The 26,861-nt window shown below is 41.8% G+C and overlaps 1 protein-coding gene across 1 annotated transcript; it reads right to left on the bottom strand.

Moving 5' to 3' along the window:
- Positions 1-26,272, bottom strand: srrm4 (serine/arginine repetitive matrix 4). Its single transcript, XM_030104257.1, has 13 exons — positions 26,019-26,272; positions 22,454-22,582; positions 12,228-12,284; positions 11,930-12,010; positions 11,816-11,842; positions 11,512-11,562; positions 7,972-8,055; positions 7,199-7,349; positions 3,091-3,413; positions 2,662-2,856; positions 2,490-2,582; positions 1,420-1,575; positions 1-252 (listed from the first exon to the last, which is right to left on the bottom strand). Exons 1-13 carry the CDS (start codon positions 26,270-26,272, stop codon positions 12-14), a joined length of 1,842 nt encoding a protein of 613 aa, XP_029960117.1. The 3' UTR covers positions 1-11.
- Between the last annotated feature and the right edge of the window lie 589 nt (positions 26,273-26,861).

The following is a 26,861-nucleotide window of genomic DNA, read 5'->3' on the forward strand; positions in this document are numbered from 1 at the left end:
TCTGAGCGGCCTTAATGCCTTGCTTTGTGGCGTCTGTGCAATGAGCCGCGGCTCCGGCTGCGGCTGCGCGTCCCAAAGATGGAGTTCCACGACGAGCTGCGGCTGTAGCTCCGGTAGGAGGAGGAGGAGCTGTGGCCGCGGCTCCTGCTGCGGCCGCGGTGGCTGAACAGGCTGCTCCAGGACGACGCGCTGGTGGCGCGGCTGCTGGACGACGGGCTGGGGCGGAAGTAAGGGATGGGCCGCTTCCTGGCACTGCGGAGAGTCAAAACAGTCGGCTGGTGTAAAATCAAACAGATGTAAGATGGAGCAAACCAATATTCTTTTACTGAAACGGCGGCTTCATACGTGCAGCCTGAGAGAGTTCACATGTTGCAGCAAATCAACAATTAGCAGACTGTGAAAGCTGATCTACCAAAGAGAAGCACAGTACAACTGGCCCAATAGCTAAATATCTCTCCTCCGCTCGGCTGTTCAGGTGGAAGTCAGTGTTTTCACCTCAAACAGAACAAACCACTGGAGACCATTTAAGAATCCAAAAATGATTGACTCCCCCATTTCGCCATCCAACAGGCGCAACAATGTTTTCTTTCAGCACCATGCTGTTGAAATACATCGGCTCGGTTGCAGCATGTGTTCCTCAAAATCCCATAAATGTTACATAAAGTAGTGGAGCCTTCATAGATGTGTGTTGCTGGCATCAGATTAAAACAGGCATAATATTCATGCGGGGATAATAAGAATTTACACATTATTGCATTTCATTTTAACATTTGCGCAGTATGAAGCTGGGAGAGAGTTTCCTTACACTGTATGTTTTTGGTATTTTCAAACTTGCGGTGAGCACAGAGTAACTGTTTTTGTTGAACAATATTTCAATATCAAAGAGAATTAGCATTGCAAATAAAATATGCTTTCATTCGTCGTGACGTTGAATAATGAAACAATACAGATAAGAGGTGCAATAACTCAATGCAGTGTGGAAGTTTATATCCGTTAAGTGGTCTCTGTGTTTACCTGAGTGTGTTTCCTCTGTGGTTATCAGGATGTAGTGTGAAATGAAAGAAACACCATGGTAACTGTGCCAAGCCTGCTTCTTCTTCATTCAAAAAGATGGTATCAGGGTGTTTTTCCCTTTACCATTTCAGATTGCCTGTGTTCACCATCTGTTTCTTCAGCCCCTGTGGTTCTGTGGCTTCAGAGCTGACAGTTATCTCCTCCTCGGGCTAAACGCTGTTTCAAGGTACACAGCTCATCAGCACGAGTGAAAGATTTGAGGCTGGGGACGTGTCCAACTGAGGGGGTGGAGGGGGGGGGGGGGGGGGACCAGCAGCACAGTGTTCTTTTTTTTTTTTTTTTTGGTGCCTTTAGGCATAAAAATGTACACAGTGGCTATAAATACCCGAGCTGGGAGAGCGGTACCTTGTGATTCGGCGCGCTTCCAGATGGCTTGGCGAGTCTCTCCTCCTCTTCCTCATAGGCGAGTAGGATTTGCGTCTTCGTCTCTTCCCGCTGACCTTGTGTGTGTGTTTCAGGCCGCTCTTTCTGGAGCTACCTGCTCTCTTCCGGTCTCGTAGCCTGAGAAACAGACAACGTCGACATGTACTGTCCATTTATAGCTAGTTTGTTGGACCTGCTGAACTCAGGCTGATGAATCAATGACACCCAGCAGTGTGTTTATGACCACAATGACCTTTACTACATTTACCAATATTCATAGCAAAAAATAGATAAGTGGAATGATTTTTTAAAAATGTATTTTATATTGTGAATGGAATAATCAATATTATTGATTTATACAGCGTCCAGCTGATTGCAAGAAACTAGTGGAACTGCATTTAACCCTTCTGGGCTTCATCATGTGTGCCGTGATCCAGGTGACTCACAGGTAAACGGTAATGAGGAAAAGACCCGGAATCCTTTCTACAGCCTAACAATGTGTGCTGTAGACTGACGGGACGTGTCAGAATCACATTATAGCAGAAGAAGAGCTGCACCGCATCAGGAGGACATGTCAAGCATGGTGATAACGACATGATCTGTGATAATACAAACAAATGAAGGAGATGCTGCTAATGCAATTGTGCTATTCTGTAAAACAGCAGTGCTCTTTCTCTGGCTCTGAAGGGAACCGGTAATAACAGGCATGACTTGATCTTCACACACACGTCTGTCCAGCATGTTTTCACCAATCCAAAAATATTGTTTACCTCCCGTGTGTCATTCCTAGTGATGGATACTAACTTGGTTTCAATCTTTAGTTTAGCTACAACCATAAAGTATTCACTCTGAGGGAACCTCTCTTGGAAACTTTCATGCAAACTGCACCAGCCACATTTCTTTTCCCCAGAACTGACGACGGCTATAAAAAAGTTTGTAGATTTAATGTTGTTTTGCTTTCAAATCATTTTATAGCCTTTTTTTTTTAATATCAGTGCTACTATGCGGCGTTACACCTCTGGTGGAGGATTATTAGCAGTTGTAAAGTTCACCTGTCATGGCTGTATCTGCAGTAGCTTCCTCTGGAGCTCAGGCTGCCTCTTCGCCTCAGATCGGCCGAGTTACTGGGAGAGCGCGAGTATGTGCTGCAATCACAATGAAAAACATTCACGGCATTAAGCAAACTGAACCAGCAGGATTTGTGAGCGTGGCACAGTGACGTACCTGCAGGATGACGGCGAGGGGCTGCGAGAGTAGCGTCCCGAGTATCTGGAAGTCCCTGAGGATCTGCTCCTGCTCCTGCTGCTGGAGAAGCGGCCTTTCAGCCGCCTCCGGGGAGACTCGCTCCTCCTCTGCGAACAGCTGGATGTCTTTGGGGATCTCACAACCTCCACCCGACACCCCAAGGTTATCTGCTCCCTGCGAAGAAAACACATTCAGATGTTTCCCTGCTTTCAATGATAACGCCAAAGCGTGTTTTTTTTTTTTTTTTTTTTTTTACCCTCTCCAAAAAATGCTCCTTTTTATCCTCCACTCATAATATGAATATTTCAAAAGAGGAAACAGAGCATGGCAGTGAAAGATAAAGAATCCTGCCATTTCCCTGGGAAGCGTTCATTCAGCTGGATTGCTTGTGATGAACAAAACATTTACCTCTTGCCATTTGTGCTGAAAAGGGTCGCAGACAAGCCGTCCTCCCCGTACGGTTTGCACAAGGAGGCGTAGCTGGTCACGGAGTTCCCTGAATCGGAGGCATTGTCTCTGTCGGTGAACTTCAGCTTGTCCGGCGAGGTCAGACGCTGACAGTGGTTCCTCTTGCTGTCAGCGACGCTCGCCCGGGACACGCCGGTTTTGCTGGACGGCGGCGAGGACGTGTCATTCCCTGAATCGTAATCGTGCGGACCCTCGACCTGGCCGGACAGGTGCTGGGACCCGCCGTCGTGCGAGGGCTCGCTCCCAGGTTTGGACGACAAAATCTGCAAACAGACAAAAGAGGCCGCGGCTTAAAATCGACCGGCGACTCAAATCTGCAGCCTACTGTGATGCACTGTGAATACTCTAGCATGAAGGCACATATTCCCTTGAAAACACAAGTGAAGAGATTTCTTTCCTTTTATCGGGACAGAAAGCTTCGAAAGATAAAGACATCATGCAAATTTTGAAGCATGCGATTAACCTCAAAAGAAAAATCTGAACTCAACTAAAGTGAAAGAAAACAAGAAGAAAACATCTTTTAAGGAAAGTCTAAACTAAACAATTATATGAAAAGAACAACAGAAGAGAAGAGAAGAAAGGAAAACTAGGCGTAGAAACGATCTACCGGCTCTAACTGGAGTGAAGAGAACAAGAGTAAACAATAGCCCCCATTGAAAAACCCTCATTTAAAGAACACTGAACAAACATCACAAAAATGGGTATTATGTAGAAATGAAAAAGGATTGCAGACAAAGAGAGATCCCATCAGTCTAAACTAGGAAAGCCCTCAGAATAGGACAGATGACTGTGCTCTTTCTCCTGTAAGAGGTCAATAATTAGCCTGCACCGACCTACATGTAAATCCCTAAATCTGCGGATAGCATCGACTTACCAATCAAGATTTCCTCCTTAAGTAGGTAAGGTGTAAAAAAAAAAAAAGGGAAGAGCGGGCAACATAAGTGCATCATTAGAGTCGTAAATTGCAAGAAAAAGACATTAACCCTCTCTTCAAACCCAGAGCCAGTCAGAGTTATTGTGGCATTTTCCTTTTCCGGGGGAGCAGAGGGGTCTTCGGCTGAGTTTTCACAGTAAAATGTCCACAGATGGGAAAAACAAGACACATGAAACACTTGTAAAAGGGTCCAGAAGCCTGTCCTCCCCTGTAGTTTCTCATGATCTCATGCGATCGGTCAACGCGACAAACTGACCCCGGGGGAAATTTGAACCTCTACGGTGAATCCTGGCAGAAACATTTATTCAAAATCTGTGAGCGCTCAAGAGTAAAGGATTTCACCGACAGACATTGTTAAACAGAGACATTCTTCAGTGGGACCTCCAGACATTTGGCCAAGGCTAACTTTTTTTTACACTCTCTCACATGCTAGCTTAGCACCTGGCTCTTCAGTGCTTTTCTTTCCCACTAACATTCATCCTCCAGGAGAAAAAAGTCAACGGCTGAGTTTGTTACAAGCCATGTTCACAATCATATAAAAAAAAAAATAAGTACACACCATGAAATGTTGGTAGTTTTTTTTTAACAATTACGAACCAGGGCAAACAAGATGCTTATTAAAGATAAATGTCTTTGATGAAAATCCATATTTAATTAATTTCCCCCCCCCCAATAACTCATTGTGAAAATGAAAAGAAGTCATACAAATAGAAAATAAGCAATAAAAAAATATTTAGAGCCATTTTATGGATGAGATTAACTTGAGAACAATTAGTTGTTTTTTCTTGTGACGATAGTGGCGTTCAGATCCCCTTTACATGACAAAATCCTGTCTCCTGGAGTGTACATGTAAAGCTTTTAACATTGATGAAACAAGCAAAATTATTATATTGATTAGCATTTTTTTAATAATGTGTTTGAGGAGATATCTTCGGGATGCATTTCTACTCTAAAACACTTATAAAGAAAAGACTGATGAATGAGCACAGGTGCAATGACTAGAAGACTAGATATATTTTATGACATCTTTTTTTTCTGTTAATTTTATATAATGCAGTTTTTAGATGTCTGTATGTACATATGTAAGTATGTAGGCCTCAAATGTTTGATGAAAGCTCTAAAAACCAAACCAAACCCTGATTTTGTGTGGTTGTACTTTTGTGTATGACTGGACATGCTTCTTATGGATCTTTTTGTCCTCATACCTACCGTTCCTCTTTACAGATAGCTTTTTATGGTGAGCAATACTGAGCCTAAATCATTTTTGCGGATCATTCGCTCAATCAAACCTCTTAAACAAAGGCAAACATGAGTATTTGTGCGGCAGTGAGGCTGCCCATCAGTAAACCAGCTGTGAATTCCTCCTGAAAGACTGAGAAACTGAAAGCCACGCGTGATTCGATATATGGATTAATTTATTGAATTTCAATTAAAACCCTGTGGTGTATAATTAAAAACATCCGTCTGTGTTATTAGCATAATTTAATGATTGCTGGAGAGAAATTAAATATATTTTATGCTCCAATAAGCAAGAGACAATGACTTTAAGGACAAAGCCGCTTTCATGAGGTTGTGGAAAACGAAAATAAAAGAAAAACCTAAAAAATAGAAAGAAGAAAGAAAACAAAACAAGCAAACGCAACGGCAATTTTACAATTCTAAATCTGCATTTGCAGTCACAGTTTAGTTTGATGTAAGGTTTGCCATAGGAACAGCTGAAAGCTGCTGTTGGACGTATAACAGTGCAGATGGCCGGAGGCGGCTAAAGTGAAAAGACTGCATATACTCTATTATTTTGGCTGCTTTGAGTCAGTCCAAACTCCATATAGGTTTTCAAAGCACAGGCACCAAGAGGTCATGACATAAAAACACGAGGTTTTATCAGGTCAAAGTGAAAAAGAACCAAGGAGATTTAAAGGCTCTTAACACCATGTTCTACTTTTATTTATCCCAAAATGCAAAGGTTATATACTATTGATCACCTTAGAATTGCTTTTTAGTGTTATCTCGTGGTTCAACCCATTTCTTTGTGTGCCTCGATGTTTTTAGATGCTGTGATAAGTACAGCCTTTCTAAAACTCCAAACTCACAAAGAAACTACAGTCCCATCACTTTTTGAAGACATTATCCTCTGAACGTACACGAGCTGCTGGCAGTCTGTGGTGCATCATGGCAGCAGTGACATTATAGGTTTATATTTATTGAAAACTAAACAAAAGAAAACATAATTTGAGCCAAATCTTAACAAAACATGTTTCTGAAAACCATGCAACTCTTTAATGTGAATTTTTCTTTCACTCTTTTTGTGTGCTGAAAAAACAGGAAACATGTTGTTAAGTTTCTGGTATTATAATTACCACCCTGTTAAAAAAAAAAAAAAAAAAGGAATTTAATCTTATTGAAACTTATGAAGAGCATGACTCCCCAATGGAGCGATTAAGTCTGAAATTCTTATTTCTAAAGTGCCTCATGGTGCTTGTCATATGTTACATGGCCACTAGAGGGCTCTGTCTGACAGGCTTCTCCTTGTTTTAACGAAACATGCAATATTAAATGAAGAGTGGCCGGGTCATTTTTGTTGTTTTATTAAAAAAAAAGAAAAAAAAAAGAAAAAAACTAGACAAAGCTAAGGAGCTGTTATGTGTCTATGGAGCGTACTCATATAGGGAAGATGTTTTCAGATATATTTATTTGATTGAAGACTAATTTCTGATCTGCAGGGTAAATGGTGAAAAGAAAAAAAATCTAAGCTCTAAACAGACATTATAAATTTGTGAGATTTTTAATGGTTTAGAAACCTTGCATAATAATCATAAAAATATGCAACAATAAAAGACTTGAGCTCAAAGCAAATGTGCAGTATTTTGTTTATATTCATGCCTCAACAAGGCTCAGACTTTACTGATATATTTTGTAATTAATTGAAAATTAACTGCAAATCTCTCAATAAAAACTCCCGCTATGTCTAAACTGGGACCAACGTGATTCAGAATAACTCGCAAAAAGGCCTCACTGCAGGAATTTTGACGGTGATCGACGACAGGCAGCGGCCGTATCTGAGAAGTGAGACTGAACCTGTGGGCAGCATCAGGAGAGGCCGTCAAGAGTACTTACGGTGCCAGCTGAGAGGATGGAGCGATATTTTGGAGCCGTTTTACACACTGATTTGGTTGTAGGTCTCCACTTGATGACCGGGTGGGTTTCCTCTGCAGCCGTGGACAGATGTCCCAGTGTCTGATGCACTTCAGACTTCTGTAGATGGTATCTGTGGAAAAAAGACAGAAGGCTACGTTTTTTCTGCAGCACATCGGAGAAGCTCAGATTACATCACATGAGGTGGATGACGTGTCTTTTTTCAGCTGGTGTTCTGTTAAATTCACCTCCACCCTGTGACATTTCTGATGAAGAAGGGGGGATCTGGTTGAAACGTGTCAAAGAACATGTTGCAAAAGCCTATTTGTCTGAAGAGAAGAGAAAATACAAACTGAATACATAATGAACTAAACTGAATGATTTCTGTATTAATCATAACCAAAACCCAGTTATACAACCAGTTATTAGCCATCCGTTTTGCCTTCAAATCAATATAATCTATAAATGCTGTCAAAAAAAACCAGCACCTTTCATATCATCACGCAGCCGGTATTTTGCTTTATGCCATTCTAATTGAGTGCATTGATCTGTGAACTGAATTTGGGGGCCATTTCCTGTGAGGCTGTGATAAGAGTCTGACTGAGTCTGAGATGAGGAAGTCACCCCCGCCTTATCAGTCATCGCTCTGGTGTGACCAAGAGCTCGCCAGACACCTCGGGCTGATAAGATAAAGCAGGGGAGCAGTGAGAGAGCGGTGGGGGTGGGGGGCCGGGCGATTGGAGAGAGCCCCCTACCTGTCCTCTGAGGAGGATTGGCAGAAAGATGTGTCCGACTCTGACCTCCGGTAGCGCCGTCTCCGACGCGAGCGAGTCCGCGAACTGCAGGAGAGCACAGCAGAGCAGACAAATTGATAAGGAGCTGCTGTGATTGATGGACTGAAAGAAAGTCCTCGGCAACAACTTTGAAAAGTTTTATTCCTGGTTTCGAGCCATTTAACAAGCACAGGTTTCCACCTCTGCTGTGGGAGGATTTGCTGGGGATTTTTCTCCGTTTCTGGACCAGTTTGCAAAATAAACAGTCAGACCACCGACATCAAGTATTTTCCTTCTGTTCAGGCAGGAAGGTTTCTACAATTTATCTTCTGAATAAAACACCGTCTAAGCATGTGAAAGGTATGTTGTATAAACCGACCTGCCCGAAAAGAGGAAAAGCAAAACACTTAGGAACAAGCTCATATACGGTAAAATAATGAACTTAATTTAACCACTAACATCTTTTATCATGTTATTATATAACATTTGATTGTGGTATTTTTTGACACAATGAATGTAAATACATAATTTTTGCATTTTAATTTTGTAGCAACATTTTGACAACATTCTCCATACACACGGAAACAGAACTCTTCAAATGATCCAGTTTTCACGTGAGACACAGAGGATGCTGTGTTTATGTAATAAAAACACACAGGAATGCACACAGAGAACAAAATGCTGTAAACACTGAAGCTCCTTTAAACTGTCTTTCTTCTTCGTTTTGTTCCTCAGGATCGGCTGTTTGTCAGAAAAGAAAAACGTGTCTTCAGGTGTGACACAGATGATGGTGCAATACGTGTACACTTTGAGATATTATCATCTGCATAATAAAGAATGTAGAAAGTATATATTTACATCTTTTTTTCTCTACTAGAACCCAAGTGTAGGCCCTACTGTGTTGAAACAGGAAGAACAGGAGGATGACACAGCATGAAACAATGATGACTGGAATAAAAGGCAAGAAGAAAGAAGAGCTGTAGTGAGCCTGGAAGTAGAGCTTTCTGTCAGAGTGAGCAGCCACTGAACACTGAACTCAGCTCGGTGCTTACAAACAACAACTTGCTCATCCAAAGTCGAATTTGAAAATGTTGTGAGATCACAGCATGAAATTGGTTTCTCTTCCAGTTCTTCACCCCTTTTTTTCCCCCCTTTTCTATGTGACTCAAGAATTCGATCGGTTTTCCTTTTTGCAACTGGGTTTGACATGCCTCTCACAATAAGATAAATTCCAGAAAAGGAGGCGCACGTTTCTCCACATGACACTCCTCTCTAGAACCTAAACAAGTTAAAAACATGCTGCAAACATGCTGTTATTAAAAGAAAAGTTGTTCATGAGACCACTTTGGGAAAAGAAAAAAAAACAAGCAGGCCTGTGATATCTGTCATTTCCAGCACGGAAGCAAAGCCAAGGACCTCAGGTGTCTGAACTAACAAAAGCACACTGAATATCCTCGAAAGCAGCAGTCAGACATCACCTTCAACGCCATCACTCCACATACGTTTGTATTTTCACGGTTTTTAATCCAAATATGAATTACACTTTGTGTTAAGCATTTTCACACCCAACACATAGCATTTTGTTAGCCAGGTTATAGCTGAAGGCAGCAAGCAAAGGTACAACAGATCAGCTGTTACATTTTGTTATAAGTGACCTCATTTTACAAGTAATAATGGGGGCGTGTGTTTTTCAGGGAGATCAGCAAAATCCACGTTCAAAAAATGAACGTGGCTATATAGATCAACTCTCAGATTTTTTCCTGGTATTGAGCCTTCAGAACAGGGCCCTGCTTGCCTCGGTACGGTCCACTGATTTTTTTAGTCTTTTGCACGGTCCATTTTTCCATTTCCTTTGAGTGTCTATTGTAGTACGGTGTGTACAAATATGCAACGTAAACAACGGGTGACTGCGGCCCATAATGCATTGTGAAATGATGATTGCGAGGCCTGAGATTTGAGATTTGCAATGGCTTATAGGCAGCATCAGAGGGCAGAAATAATTTTGTCGGCCTGTTTAAAAGCCTTTCCGCTAATCACCATCGGCCAGAGATCCGGGAGAGAGAGCTTGATAACCAATGGTCTCCATTTAACAGGGAGCAAGCTGACCAGGAGGACAAAGTCTCATGACCAGGAGACTGTCCAAAGCAACCATGTTCAAAACACACAAGACATGACTGACATGCAGCCAGAGGAGAGACGCCTTCATTGAGAGCAAAAAGGCAAGAATTGCATCGATGTCCAACTCCAGAGAGACAAGCACTGCATCTCTGCAAGCAACAGAAAGACCAGGAAGACTGGCAGGAGTTCTGTAGACTGCTGGGCAATAAAAGACTACATCTAAGAAATGGAATGCCCAGCTGTGCGAAAACAAGAAGCAGAAGTAGAATCCTGACGGAGGTGGAGGAGAGTTTGGAGGTGCAGAAGCTGAGTCTGCAGAAAATGAAGAAGGGTTCAACCTTCCAGAGGTGGTTCTGCACTGGATGGAGAAGAGCAGCTGTCAAAAAAAGGAAATAAAGAGAGAAAGGAGAGAGCAAAGGAGGAGAAGAAGAATGAGATGAAGGCCAAAAACATCAAGACAAAGATGAAAGAGAAGCAGACACAGGGGAAGAAGTCTGCACTTTGGAAGCATAAAAACACCCAGCGTGGCAGAAAGACAGGGCTGCTGGTTCTCTGTCACCAGTTGATGGAAACAACGTCTTCTGCAGCAACTTGGCTTTTCTCTGGCTTCTCCCATGAAAACAGATTACCACAAGATTTCAATCACAAGACCACACACACACACACACACACACACACAAAAAAACTTAACCATGAACTCATGTCTCTAAAGAAGTCATCAAGTCAGCAACTTATTTCAGACCACCTGTTTATTTTTCTTTCTTTTTTTTGTATTTTAGGCTTTTAGATTATTAAGATCTTGTCTCTCTCTCCCTCTCTCTCTCTCTCTCTCTCTCTCTCTCTCTCTCTCTCTCTCTCTCTCATTAAAGACAATTTCAACTTTCTTTTATAACTTCATATATCCAGCAGTTCTTGGATGTTACTGTATTTATACACAGTGAGCCAGAAAGTAGAGCTTTCTATCAGAGTGAGCAGCCACTGAACCCAGCTCTGAGCTTACAAACAACAACTTGCTCATCCAAAGTCGAATTTGAAAATGTTGTGAGATCACAGCATGAAATTGGTTTCTCTTCCCATTTTTCACCCCCCCCCCCCCCCCCCCCCCCCCCTTCTCTTTGTGGCTCGAGAGTTTGATCAGTTTTCATCTTTGTAACTGGGTTTGCCACGCTCTTCACAATAAGATAAATTCAAGAAAAAGAGCGACACGTTTCTGTATTCCCCCGACGTTTCCTCTCTAGATCCTCCTGAGTGGTGGGTGTTCTGAAAAGGATGGATGGGCTTACTATGGAAGTGGGGGGAGGAGGGGGGGGAGGGGGGGTCTTGTCGGGGGGCGCAGAGAGAGGAAAGAAAGGCTGCGCTCCATTTGGAGAGTACACGATTCTGATGCAACAGTTACAGACTGACCTTTTCTTGTGCTTGCGCTCATCCTTCCTCTTGTGTTTTAAACTGGAAGAGCTGGTGGGATGAAAGAGAATAGAGTCATGAGCGAGAGGCATTAATACTGACAAGGCCTGCGCCGAGCGCCTGCCTCCTCACCGATACATAAAGAGAATTTGGCAATCTCGCCGAGAGCAGACTCCGACTCTTACATCGTATTCAAGGTGGAAACTTATCCAGGTGAGAAACGCCTGCCTAACGCCTTTGATAGTGAGGCATATTGCAAACTTGACTCATGCTGAAATTATGCAGAAAATAATGGCAGACATACCTGTGCTTGGACTTCTTGGAGGTGTACCTGAAATGAGGGAACACATTGATTTAGCTCATCTGAAAACAAAAGTCATGCTTGTTTTCAAGCATTGCTGTAAAAAACATGAATTACCTATGCCTCTTGCTTTTCTTAGAGCTCTTCTTCTTCTTCTTTTTCTTCTTCCTTAGTGGCGACAGGCTGTGTGAAGGAGACCTGAAGCAGATTAATAAAAGAAAAACAGCATGAACTCCAAGTTTCCCACTCTGAAGTTTTGGAATTTATTTGTTACAGGGAAAAAAACAAACAAAAAAAAAAACAAAAAACAAAAAAAAAACAAACAAAAAAAAACAAACAAACAGTAAAGATGTCCAACAGAGTGAGCTATCTTATTCTGGGAACCCACCTTTTCCTTTTCCTCTTCCTCTCAGACTTCCTCTTCTTCTTCTTCCCCTTCGGCCGAGGGGTGGGGTCCTCATCAAAGGAGGGGCTGCAAGCAAAGAAAGAGAAGAAGAAACCACCGAGTTATAATCACAATAGTTAAAGTTGTAGAAGATGAAAAATGAAACGCCTGGAACAAAAACTAAGCATTCTGAACAGCGTCAGCCTGCATTCTCAATCCTCTCATTGCTTCGCCTCATCACCAGTTACTGCGATATTCAGCTTGGATTTGTTTCACTTCTGTTTCTCTGCTTTAGATGATTTATCATTTTCATTTAAATTTTAATAATATTTGAAGTTGTTTATACAGTATAGTAGCTTTACCTTCAGCTGTGTTATGAAGTCTACTTTAAAATCTCTGAACTGCAACGAGACTGAAATATATCAAGTGCATTGTTTTATCATATATTGACTCTCCAATTCACCAGTTAAACGAAAAGCAAAAGCCACACGTTGCTTAAATGTTGATTGGAAAACTGAACATCCTCGCTCCAAAATGAATATATTTTGAGTATTTTTTAGAAGTATTTTCAGTTCATGTTCATATTGTTGGAAAGTTCATATAGCTTCCTCAAAGTACTGACGATGCAATGATCCATTTTTCCAAGGAAGAAGGGTTCAATCCACCGTGTTCCCCCTGTGATTTCCACCTATGGCATCATACTCCTCCTATTTCATGTGTATGAATTCAGTCACCATGCACTGAGCTCCAGGCCTTTGGGAAAGTTTTCCACACCTGCTATGTGTACAGACAGAGTTCTTTCCTTCTGCCTGTGTTGAAAAATGTTCTGAAGAAAAGTGAACTCTTCTTTTTAGATTGGTCCAATCATTGCCCAGCATTTCAATAAAATGTTCACCCATCCCCTGCCGGTAATGGAATTAGCACATTGGTAGCTTAAATTAGTCACTGACCAACCAAAACCTGATTTTAAGTCTGTTTTTGCCGCAATATCCTGCAGAAACCCTGTTTATTGCATTCAAAGCTTTTTGAAAATGTCAGTGTGAAGATTAAGCTTTTTTTTTGTCATAACATTTAGTCTGATTTCATGAAATACATAGGCTACAGGAATCATGAGAAAGTTTGTAGTTACAAATGTAGCAGCACGAAATAAATTATTTACTCATCATCAACATTAAAACAGAATCTGACTGTAAATAATACTGTTGAATTTTTTATTTGTGTTGTGTGTCTGTGTATTTTGGAGCGTGTGCACAGCGTCTGTCCTTGCTCTTAAGCTCCAGCTGTCACCATGACTTTTCTTTTGCAGCAAATCTGCCTTAATAATTTCATCACAGTGTTTAGAGGGAAGGATAGATGGAAATGTGACTGGCTTATTTGATGTTAATCCAAAGGCCATCAGAGGTGAATCAAAAGAAATATTTATTCCTTCTTGTGTCCTACATGCATGGCACACAATTTGAACACAACAAGATCTTAAAATGATTTAAAAAATGGAATTCAGCAATTCTACAATACACAAGACTTCAGACTGTCCACTTTATACTGTGACATTGGGACTTGTAAGCTTATATACATTAACATTAGATAATCAAACGGGTGCAGATTCTATGGTACTCCACTAGAACACTCAAATCATTTGCATTAAGGAAAAAAAAAAAAGAGTGAATCTGTGTTATTAATTTTCACACCAAGTACTGAAGGCTTGAAGAACTAATTTATCCAAATGACAAAATATATCTCAAATTCAGTCAGGAAAATAACTTTAACAAGGAGAAATTAAAATGGAAAAACATAACATTTTAAAAACATTTTAAACCTACAAACCCCAAAGAAATGTAGTGAGAAAATCATGTAACACGAAGTGAAACAGCTTGATTTATACCAGTCAGTGTCCACTGTTAAGGAATTCTTGCCCAATCGCGATTTGACGTCTTGGTGAAGAGCACTGATGGTGCAGAATAAATGAGTTCTTGAAACCAGGTTTCCACTCTCTGCTGCACTGTTTCTCTGTATTTTAAAGATGAAGACCGCTGTTCTTCAAACCCGAGTGTATCACACTGCCCATACGCTGTGAGGGTTTGAAGCGGTCGTCGTTGCTTCCAGCTGTTTGTAGAACTCTTCCCTCCGAGCTGAGTGAAAACCTGCAGCCGAGCAGGTCTTCATGTACAGAGTGAAGCGGCCCCGGAGGTATCAGTAACGCCGTTATTTATCTCCAGACGGTCCTGACAGCAGGACAAGTTGGGTCAGAGTTTGGGACACTGCAGTGTACTTTTCCCCATTTCAGACAGGCGAGATGTCAGGAGTCACAGTTTATTTGTAACACGGCCGCTGTTCCGAGTCTTGAGCACGATCACATCTGTCTCCTTCGTTTTCTGCAACTTCGTGGCTCAGACGACAACATAGATGTGACACGCTGAGTTTTTCTCTCCATATTACATGATGTGAGAAAACAGCGAGTCCATCTTAATTTTAACATTGAAATTGCACAAATTCAGCAGAATCACGTCAAATTTCAATGCATACTAAGTCTTAAGTCTTTGAGATAATTAAAAACTTTGGCATCAAGCCTTTGAACCAAGCACTGTATTCACTACATTAAAATCAGGAAAAATACACATGAATACACTCAAAAATACCTCTGATCTTCAAACGTCAAAGCTAGCTTAGTTTTTTCATTATAACTTCAAAATTGTGTATTTATTTACTCAGAATTTTACACGGTGTTGAATATAGGATAGTTTCTATATCCTGCTTCTCGCTTCAGTTTTCAGAAGTATAAAGAAACTTTTAAACATATTCAAGGCCATTTGCACATTTTTCCTGTTATTTACCGAAAATATGTTAATATTCTTTCAGATGCACATGTCAAATGTTGATTAGGATCACATCGGGTAAGAGAAAACAGAAAAGAAGATTGGTTTAAAAGCTGTTTTGATTCATTACTTTAATGTGTGAGAAACTGTACAGAACTAACGTCTTCACCTCTTTGGATTCATATTAATCCAGTCTACAACTTTTTTTTTTTTTTTAATGGATACAAACCATCCTTTAAGTTCATCTTCCCCAAAACGCATCATCTTTAGGAGCCTTCTGTAATGTTTTTCATTCCCCTGATATATAAGCAGACAAGCACGGGGAACAGAACGGACGGGGGGTAAAATAATCCTCACGACTCATTGCTGGAGCCGCATAGCTGCACAGAAATGCATTCTGATATCCTCTCACAACAATCATAAGCAAGATTATCCGTGAGCCAAATGTCCCATACGAGATGATCCCATCACAACAGGATGATCAAATCCTACCCGGGCTGGTAGGAAGTACAAAACAGCACGGCAGTGAGCTTCATGGTGAAGAGAACATGCTCAGAGAGAGAGAGAGAAGGAGATTTTACACCTCACAAAAGGAACTTTATCCTTTTGCCATGTGCTTCATTAAGGTGTAATATATTACTTTATGCTCTTTGCTGTAAATTTAAAGCGATACTTCAACATTTTGGCAAATTGGCCCATTTAGCGCAATTCATTAGTCATTTCGAACACTATACTTTCTTTTTTTGTGAGGGCGAGCTGTTGTTTATTCAGAGGTGAGTCGGGGAAGGTTTTCGGGACGGACACAATGGAAGTGGACGGTATTTTGGTTCCCCCTCGTCAAACTCATCAAATACACAATCCAACAACCCCAAAACACTTTGGTGGGCAAATTATAATCCGCACATTCACTACGCTGTGAAATATTAATGCAAAATTACCAGATTGAGTTGTTTATGCGAAGATTTCTAAGACGGAACTACTTGTCTGGGCGTAGTGATTTCAAAAGAAAAAGTAGTTCCCAGTATTTGCTCTAGTGTCGTAACGCTACAATATTATTTGTTGGTGTTTCACAGCGTAGTGAATGTGCGGATTATAATTTGCCCACCAAAGTGTTTTGGGGTTGTTGGATTGTGTATTTGATGAGTTTGACGAGGGGGAACCAAAAGACCGTCCACTTCCATTGTGTCCGTCCCGAAAACCTTCCCCGACTCACCTCTGAATAAACAACAGCTCGCCCTCACAAAAAAAGTAAGTATACTGTTCGAAATGACTAATGAATTGCGCTAAATGGGCCAATTTGCCAAAATGTTGAAGTATTGCTTTAAGTGCTTTACATCTTAGCCAGACATCATCGGTGACCTTTGGTAGCCTGAAAAGAGACGGGAACGTTTCCATCTGACTGACACATGGACTCCTGCTCCCCTGTTGGTGCCACCAGTAGCCTCAGGGATATACAACACGTCGGTATCCGTCTGTATTTCACAGACAAGATGCCCGAACAAGTCTTTTAATGTGCATGGATGCCCGCTGTCATTTCGGCTTGCTGTTTTCATGCTACCCATCCTTTCTCTTCTTTCCTTTTCTGAGAAGAGAAAACTGTCAGATTCCATCTGCGTACCAGCTTGATCGCTGTCCAGAGGTCCACTTCATTTAAAGCTCCCAAAATGACTGATCTGGAGAAGGAGCCCAAGGTCTCTGAAGCACCGCAGGCCCACTCTATGGATTTTCTTTTCTTTTTTTTTTTTTCCAGGAGTGACTGAAATTCATAAGAAGTAAAGGCAGGAGAGGTGGAACAGAGTCAAGAGGATGAAGACATCACAATGGACTATTTTCCAATTTGATACTTTGAGTTGAATGATGTTGCAAAATGTCACACAGAACAAATTATATTAATTCACACTCTATATAGTTTTTGCCACTGTAGAGGCTGTGTTTTATTTTTACAGTGAAAAATGCAACTTTACTTTGACTGCACGATGATTTTTTGGGGGGGATTTCCTGTTTATTGAATTGTTCCGTTCCACACTCGCCTGTCTGCGTCTGCTCCAGTCAGCAGATACTCAGCATTGAAGCTGCAGGGAAAAATTAATCAAAACCCTTGATTTTTGAATCCACACAATTCTTCAAAATAGAAGGGGTTTAATGCATTATTCCAACCTGAGTTCAAATGCCAGCGATATGAGAAGACGGCAATACTTGAGACTAAATCTTGAAAAAAACATGTGGCAACCACAAACTGTGACTTAAAGACTTGGAACAAGGTGGAGGTTTATGCAAATGAACTGACGCGCTGCAGAACTGGAACAAAACACACACCTTCTTCAGCTACACTCAACGAAGGACGGGAACTTCAAAGTGTGTTTGCTGAGTTCAGTTCGTTCTGCAAGTCATTGAAAGCGAGTGATGAGAGGAAGGTTCACTTGTTTCACGTGTTTAAACAGTGAGCTCAGGGAGGAAAGGTCTGAGTTTCATTAATGCGAGTTCATAACCGACTCTGCTTTTCACATCTTTTCCACTTACCAGTTACTCAATATTTCACTGCAAATGAACCTAACCAAGGTCCAGTTTGCACAAGGTTTTCATGTGAAAATTGAAACTTGTGCTGGGTTTTAGATGTTAATTTGCACAACACTGGTGCTTGGATTCACTCAAAATGCAGTTTTTTTTTGTTTTTTTTTTAAATTGCAGATATATTGCTGAACAAATCACCTTTAAATGCTCATAACTCTATAAAACAACAAACAAAAATGAAATATACCCCATGTGCAGTCTGTGTCCCAGACCGTTTTTGGCACGTTTGATCCCTTCAGTCTGAAAAATGTGCCCACATGCTGGGACCACTGCTAAATTGTGACCAACCTTCTGACTTACTGGATTTATATATCGAATTCAGAGAAATGTACCTCCATGGCGAGGCAGCAAAAGGTCATGGACGTGGCGAGCGTGATCAGGACTGACCCCGACAGTGACAAACTGCTCCCCTGCTTGATATATGCGACCTGAGAGCTCAGGAGACTCTGCCTGTTTCACTGGATGCGGGGGAGTGTCCTGCGATAATAAATGGCCCTGCTCGGCGCAGTCGGCAGTTTGGGAGCATTAGTAGCTGAAATGCATTAGGGCTGATTAGGCGGCCCAAGCCCAAGTACCCTCTCCTGGTAATGAGAACGCTTTGTCACTCATTAACACCGCCGCCATCCTGGCCTCGTGGAAACGCAGCACAAGGCGAGCATTAGCATTTCTTCCTGCCAGCAGAAACGGTTCCTTTTGATGAGGAGGGGAGAATGAGAGAGCAGTCAATCGCCGGCTCGAAAAAGAACAGTGACTTTGTGGAAAAATGGTGAATGAAAAGGAGATTTGGAGACATCTGATGAGGGTTGCTCAATCTGTTTCTAGAAAGGAGTCCCCAAGATTTCTGTCTTCGATCTTAATTTAAGATGGAAGGCTCTGGTCCGCCTCTTCCAGCTACTTTCCAAAACTTTCTCTCTATAACCAACACAGCGGTTCCAGAAAGATTCTGGTGTGAGCGTCTTGTGGTTCCACGTTATAATTAACATTCGCTTTCCCGGACGATTTGTGCTGCTGCCGGCGGCCAATTAGCCAGATAACAATCCAAAGAACAAATGTCTCTCCGAGCAGAGGAGGCTCTTCTCAGGCGGCGCTTTGTAAGTGAGACAAAGTGTTTGGGAACACATCTAGCTCGTTAGAGACTTTTTAAAAAAGTAAATAGCGGAGAATAAACACAAACACAGCGCTCTTCGACGTGTCTGCATGTGTCTGGAACACATCCTCTGGCCACAAGGTCAAAGGATAAATAACACACTAGTTTGTTTCTTGTCATCACATATTTTTTTGATAATTTGATATGAAAACATTCTCAAAGCTCAATGGCATTTCATTTAAATCAGAAATAGTAGCCTATTTCATTGAAAGACGGATATTTAAAATGTAATTCTTCTTCCAGAAGCATATTTACACTATGAAACCTTAATAGGAGGCTTCTCCACTTCTCCACAGCCCCATTAGACTAATCAGCGCTCTGGTTCCTGAGTCTTTATTTATCACCATGTTGCTTCACGAAAACATCTCAGAGTTCTTCCAGACTCACTGAGCTTTAAAAGTTGCAACAGAAACTTACATGGCAGACTAATTACCTGTGATATTCTGATATTGGGAGTTTGCAAAATAAGATCACAGTGTTTGAAAGAAGATGGATCAGCAGCAGAGATATCAATATACTTTGGAGAAAAAGACCTTTATAAACTTTTTTTTTTATTATTAACTATGGATTGTGCACAGCTTAGTGAACATGCAAACTGCACTAAACATCTAATTCAAACCTGAAACGTGTGATGTGAAATGTGTTTACTTTCAACATTTTGTGAATTCCCGAACACAATAACTGAATGGCCGCCTGGTTATTTTGGTTTTTTGTTCACATGAAAAAAAAACAACAATACCAAAACTTTTCTCCCTCATTGATTTTTATAACACTGAACTGAAAATGAGAGCTATTGGAACAGGAAATGGAGCAAAAAATCATCCGAATTAGTGAGTTCACAAAATGAAGCAGCGATGCAGCGAGACATCGTCTGGAATCACACACCGAGGAGAGTACACGTCCCAGGTAGAGTCGACTGTTGTTCTATCAGGGAAATGCTGGTTAGAAAAAGAGAGTTCACCTGTTTTATGGCCAAATTGTCAAAACTCAACAGTCGCATGACATGAGTTTTGTGGGAGGTTTCTTCACTTGTGCATAGAAGCTAAACGCAGGCTTTCACTGCAGTGCAGATCTGGATGTTTGAAGCAAATGAAAAGACAAGACAACTTTACCAACTGCAGAGAGCTTTTGTGACCGGCTATGAGTCAAAAGTTATTCTGTGATCTCTGAAAACTTCACAGTAAAGTTCCCTCTCAGAGGGTTATGTGATGGAGCGCTTTGTTACGGCACGGATAACCCTTCAAATGGACGGTTTACGCAAACCGGACTTCTTTTCATCGTCCTACCAGCACTTAGAGCAGCACTCCCACTCACCACCGTGGCTCAGAGCATCTGTTTACGTTTTGTCTGAAAGCTGCCTGAAGAGTTTGTGAAGATGTGTCTACTTTATCAGTCCAAATCACAGAGAGTCACAGAGTAAAAGCAAAATTTTCCCACAGAGTATCAAAGCAGAAGCCGTGCATGAAATGAAGACGCTATCCGGCGCTGACAGATGAACTGGAAGCGCTGCGAATCTCCTGCGCCCAAAACCCACAGGCAATTATTTGAAGGAACTTTTGAGCAAAGTGGAACGATGGAATCTTCAGCCACCAGCGATATTTACATATTTCAAGAGCGTTAAGTTCTGACTCATGAGTGCATGAGCAGATAAACGTTTTGTTACACTTTGAAATCTCCCATATATCTACTGTGGGCGTCATTGAAAGAACAACAGTTCCTATATATTGGATTTTGCTAATTTGATTATTTTTCTAATCTTCAATTGACGGTTGAAATGTGCCATTTACTGTCTGATTTCTCACATTGTGTTCGTTCAAAATCTATCTCAGGAAAGCTCATTTTTTAGGTCAAAGTCATTTTAGCTTCTATTTTGCTTTTTAATAATAACAGAAGCAATTAGATGCATAGACCGATTGATCAATGCTACTATGTGATCCCTTTAGCAGCAGCACAGCACCGAGAGACCACAAGAAAAAAGCTCAAAAGTTGGAAAGAAAAAACAGTCCGAATGTCAGCCGACAAAAGTGGGCGTGAAAGAAATGAAAAAGTAAGGTCATCCCATAAATAAATAAATATTTACAACTCACAAATGGAAATAATTCCATCTCTCTCTCTGTCTTGGATCTCAGAATTTAGATGGTTTTCTCTGCAGTGGAGCAGCAATAATAAAAGACCTGCGTCTCTTTCAGGGATATTAGGCCAGGATTTCAGGCATAACTTTGGGACGGCTTTGAGGACCTCCATCCAGTTTTCTTTTCAAGATCACTTCACACGGTGCTACATGTCAGCAGTGTCCCAGGAGGGTCTGACTGGGAATCACGCCACTGTTGACAGTGTGGTTTCCTGACTCCCTGGTTGGATTGTGGCTCCACATAATCATGAAAAACAACAATTATTCCATTATGTGAAAACTGGCAACTGTGACTCAAGTTGAGAGACAAATAAAAAAAAAAAAAATTCTGTTCTGCTATGTGTAAGCTCAAGTCTGTAACTGAGCCCCTCCAAACTATTTTTAAGGTAATTTTAGTTTAATTTTTTAGCTTAGTTTATTTCATTTATCATTAAAATGAAAAACAGATCAGTTCAAAACAACAGAGAACAAATGTTTTCAACTGCCTGAATGAAAGGTAGTAGAAAGTTGAATAAACTTATTCGCTCTGCCCCTTTACATCCTTCAATCATTTTCATCACACATAAAAAACAAACGGCAACCCACAAAAAGTTATAAACTTTGTGGAACAGAGCAAACTAACAGCAAACAACAAACTTCACATGAAATAACTATTTTCTGAAAAAATATGGACCAACTGTCGATCCAGAGGAAGATCCAAAAAATACTCGAAAATATCAAATATTATCAGGCTTTGCTGTTTGTTTGTTTGTGTGTGTGTGTGTGTGCTCGTGTGTGTTTGGAGTGTCGCGTTAGCTACAATTGTCTGATTCTCGATCTCGACTGATTTGGTGCGAGCGGCCATTGTTCAGAGCTGTTCTATTGTTCACGGACACAGAAACAGCTTCTTTACAAGGGGAACAAACACTTTCTCTCAAATCTTTCTCTCCTTTCACTTGTTTTGCCTTCACTCAGATGTGTTTTCTTGTGCTCACACACCAGGAAAAGGCTTATCAGAAGCCTGCATGCGTTCCGAGACAAAGCGGAGTAGCCGCTGGGTGTGGACTTCACCTAAAGAGAAGGGATTCGTGTTTGTGATCCTCTTACACTTCATACAGCTCCGCTGCTGTTTTACATATCGCTGCTGTGAAACAGCAGAAGCTTTGAAGATGTCTGATTAATAAAGAGGTTTCTTGGGAGTAAAGAAAAGAAGGGGGGGGGGGGGGGGCGGGGGGGGGGGGGGGGGGGGGGGGGAATTCTTCCTGAATAAGAAGCCTAAATTCCTGTGAAGGAGACTCCTGGTTGAAGGTGCTGGTGAAAGTGAAGATCTGAATGAGGTACTTTTGTGTTTCTCCGTGGGGCTGAACCCGATAAGACTGTTTACACTCTCCGCACCAGAATACAGAGATTAGCTCAGTCTTTCCCCTGCAGGCGCCGCTTGGTTTGCCGTTAAAAAGGCTTTATCATCAGCATTGTGATCTACAAAAGAAACTTTCCATTCATCACCACAGATGTTTTCGTCTAATCAACAGGGTCGCCTCTTGAAATCGCGGCGACTTTCTCGACTTTCTGAACCTCTCTCTGAAATCCCCTCGGAGCGTGAAGAGCGGCTCACCTCCGGGCCCGGCGGCGGCTGTGGCGTCTGCGTCCTTTGATGCAGCCATTCCTGGCGGCCGCCTCCACCCTGGCGTCTGCCGCCTTGCTCTCGTCAGGCGGGAGCGGCGGGCAGGTTGTTGCTTCCGAGCTGCGAAGAAACGCAAGAAGGAGATTTTAGTGTCTGGGGCTGTTTGTTTTTTCGTTTCTTGTCGTTCGATGGTCGCACGATAGAGAAGTGAGGAGGATTTAACATGCTTGGTTAGTCTTGTTCCCTCTGCTCCACTGGGTTTGTGTTTTATTCCCCTCCATTTCTTCCTGCCCGGCAAATCTCCAGGAAAAATTGGAGGTCAGCCATTAACCATTCAAATCGACATGTCAATAGAAATGTGATTATTTACATGCTTCAGCTGCCCTGACATTTTGGAAAATGTGTTTTCAACCTCTCAGATGAAAACTTGGTTCTTCTTGAATTATTTTGTCTTCACCACATTTCGAATGGGGGATGGGTTTGTATTTTTCAGTATTTATATTCCTCATTGATATTTATATTGTAGGTTTATGTGAAATCTGCACTAAGCCTTTGTGACGCCACATTTCTATGGAGCTTTATCATTTTACAAATGTGTTTTTGAGTTCTGTGAGTGAACTTAAATATCAGTCTCCTGGTGTGAAAGCCAAAAAGCTGCTCACTGGCTGCCCGTCAGTGTGATCACACTCTAGCAGCTGATTGCAGAGTTAAATTACCCCGTGGAGGATGATAGAAAATGAGCTGATTTTGAAATCCGGTGGTAGAAGAGGAGTGAAAGTAGCAGGAGCAGCTAGTTGACCTGCATGAGGAGTCTCAATGAGGGCTGTGAGCTTCTTAAACTGGTAATGAGGAACCAACTGGAGGAGTCTCACACTGAGGAGCGCCTCCACCTGACGAGGACCTCTCTGACTCCTGAACATCTTTCTACTGAGTATCACACACCCACCCACCCACACACACACACACACACACACACACACAAAACACCGTTCACTGTAGTACAGGGGTGTCAAACATAAGGCTTGCAGGTCAAAACTGGCCCACGAGGCTCCAATCCGGCCCGCCAAACCACCAAACAAATGGCAAAAATTTAAAAGAAAACGCTATTATTTCAGATTTCTAAAGAGTAGAGGATACAACACAGAGCTGAGACCTGATCTCAGATCATGATGATGGTACCATGATAGCTGCCTTTTTGCTGAAAACAATGTTGTCAAGGTGAATGTGTCAACAAAAAAAGACAAATTACAAAAAAATGTTTTGGATATTTTGCTGTATTTTTAATCAAAGAAAATTAACTTACTGTATTGAGAATAGTCATTTTCATTTGTAACTGTTATTTTTTTTTTTTTTTTTTAAATATAAATATTTTCATCATGTACAGTCAGCACCACAACAGCGAAAGACTTATAATAGAGACGTGATAAACATTAAAAAACAATAAATTTTAACTTTATCAGTGCAGCCTACGTGAGATGGACTTGACCCATCGATGACCTCTGAACTAAAATGAGTTTGACCCTTCTGTGTTAGTGGATCTGATGGTTTATTGAACCTTATTAGGAAGGGTTGCTGAGAAAGTTGAGAATGAAACATGAGAGTTGTGATCTCAGTAACTTTTGGGTTTTTTGAGTGACGTTTTTCTACACTAAAACTGATGACAACATCCCTGAGGTCAACTGATACTGATGAAATATTAATCAACGTTTGTGTACTGAATTTAGGAGGGCAAAGGTTTTAAATTTATAACCGATCTGTTGTTCAATTTGCCAAAAATGACAAAACCCACAGAAAACGTACTGAGAAACAGCATGTTGACTTGAATCTACAGACTGGGATACAGACAGAGAAACTGGTTCTGTTTACCGTCACTTGAGCTGAAATTTAAGAATATATTCAGATTTGTGGTTTAAAACTTTTTATTCATAAGTTCAAAGCATTGCAGGGTTATTTTGTTACTGAGGAAACTATCTGAGCCAAATGACTGTGAGACATTTAAAGTGCACCACAACAGTTTCACATGCTTGACTTCCTTTATTTTCTTTTACTTTTTGTCCTTCACATACTGTGCACTTTAATCAAGCGACTTGTGGTTTTGTTCAGCTTTAAAAGACTAAAAAATAAGCAGAACCTACAAAAGAAAATATAGGAGGGAAAATAGATGTTTTTGTGAATTAAGTATTTTCTGTTTTACAATCATATTATGTTATTTTAGAAGTGAAGTAACAATAAATCAGATGTTCGCAGCTTGAACTTTTCCCACCAGAGCATCTCAAGTGAATCAGGCCGACAGCGCCAATGACTAAATAACTGAACGATTAGATGCCAGCGCACATCCTGCTTATTATTCCTTGTTTTAGTCATGGGAGATTTCAGCGTAATTACACATTCCCTTCTTCATCTGGTGGCTCCTGTCTGATTGTAATGAGAAGATAATCAGAGGCAGAGATTAGGCCGTCGACGCTGCATCCCCCTCCTCCTGCCCCCGGCGACCGAGCAGGCAGGAGCCGTCGCTTCCCATCTCGCTCACCTCCGTTCGCCGCGGCTTCACGGCGTTGGAGGCGAGCGCCGCTGACGGGGAACTAATAATGTAAAACGGCAGACCGGGCGCTCCAACATGGCCGAGTGCGTGAAAGGTGATCGGGGAGATAAAGACAGCCACCGGATGAATTAGTCCCACCAGGGACGCTGATGTGGAAGAAGCCTTCAACTAACCGAGCGATTCGGATAATTTTCTCATTGTATTGATGGAGAATCAAATAGACGTCTGCATCAGGAGGACAGACAGAGATATGCACCCATCTAATGGACATTTCATTATGTACCGTGGCTCATCTTGGGGGACGAGGAATCAATCAAGAAAAAAAACAAATGAATCAGAATCATGACACACTAAAAAAAGAGACTGTGTTCATATAAGTGAAGGTCTTTGGCTGCTTGATGTGTTTAGTGTGACTAAATGTCATGAATGAAGTTCCAGTCTGTGGCTTATTTCTGGCAAAGGCTTGAACGATTCACATTTCACTGGAGACAGAGAAATAAGAGGCTGATCCGTTTGTGTTGTTGAGAAAGCTCCTGGTTGTCAAGAAAAGTCACAGTGAAAAGTGTTCTGAATCTCTCCTCTCTCTCCGGCCTCTTTGTTATTCGCCGTCACTCCCCCGAGCAGCAGCTGATGACTTTAAAACAAAAATCGATTTCGCCCTCGAAAATGTGCTTTCCCTTCATCCCGCCCTGCTCGAAACTTTCCTGAGCCATAAGCACCTGGGTTTACTGAGGGAAGGTTTTCGTATCTGTCAAACAACAGCCTCTCACTTCTCCTCTCGCACGGCCACATCCGCTCAGTGCGGCGCTCCTCGAGCATGGCCGATCCCTTTGTAGCCGCCGCTCATGGAGTTGAAGGTATTTAAAGGGACAATTCAAAGTGCCAAACTGGCAAAAAAAAGAAGAAGAAGAAGCTTTAAATGAATGCAAATACTGAGCGGATTAAGTGAGGGCGCTTGATGACGGAGAATTACGTGGACACTAATCCCCCAAAATCCTGACAGGATTTGTTTACCGTAAAACAGGTAGAATGGAGACGCGGCTGTGCTCTGCTGCTTCCCCCCCACTGATGCGTGGCACGGCAGGAATGCAGACACAGATACCCTCCGGCTTCTTGACCCTCTGAACTCCCCCTCTCCTGCCGTCACGTGCGTCAGACGGAACGCGCGGCTCTAATTCTGTCCTGGGAGCGCGAGCGGAGAGGCCGTGCTGCGAGCGGCTCTTGTTCCAGCGCCGATCACAGAGGGAGCGCCGATCTGCTCTCAACATGGGGCGACTCCACCTCGCCGCGCGGCGTTGACGCCGATACCGACAGATGGTGCGCAGAAACACGCTGCTAACAGGAAGGCTATTTTCACCTCGGTGAGGTTTTGAAATTCGTCGGAGAGGTGAGCGCGCTGCGGGCGCTCACTCTTTCTGCATCAGGGCTTGTTTGTGTGCAACTGATTTATGAAAGGATTTTTTTTTTTCTTCCAGAAAGTGAAATTCTCTTCTAATGTAAACAAAAGAAAGGCTGCAGGCAAACAACAGTCCTCTGTGATATTCTGTTTTGGGGGATCGTCGTACATCATACCAAGAACTCAGATTTCAGAATATTTACACAATCTGTCGAACACACCCTGCAAACTTCAAAAAACAAACAAATATAGCAACAATGTTCAATTCCGCTGCCAAATTATTTGACAGGTACATAAAGGTAAAGATCATAGTTTAAGGCATAGTACACAGACATTAAACTAAAGAAAAAGAAGAAACATTGTCATTCTCTGACTGTACGAGCTTATAGTCTAACATTTGTCCATGTTGGGCAGAGATTCTGAATCCGTGTATCATTCGTTCAATTGATATTCAATTAAGA

Source organism: Salarias fasciatus, chromosome 12, assembly GCF_902148845.1.
Source record: "Salarias fasciatus chromosome 12, fSalaFa1.1, whole genome shotgun sequence".
NCBI classification, from domain to species: Eukaryota; Metazoa; Chordata; class Actinopteri; order Blenniiformes; family Blenniidae; genus Salarias; species Salarias fasciatus.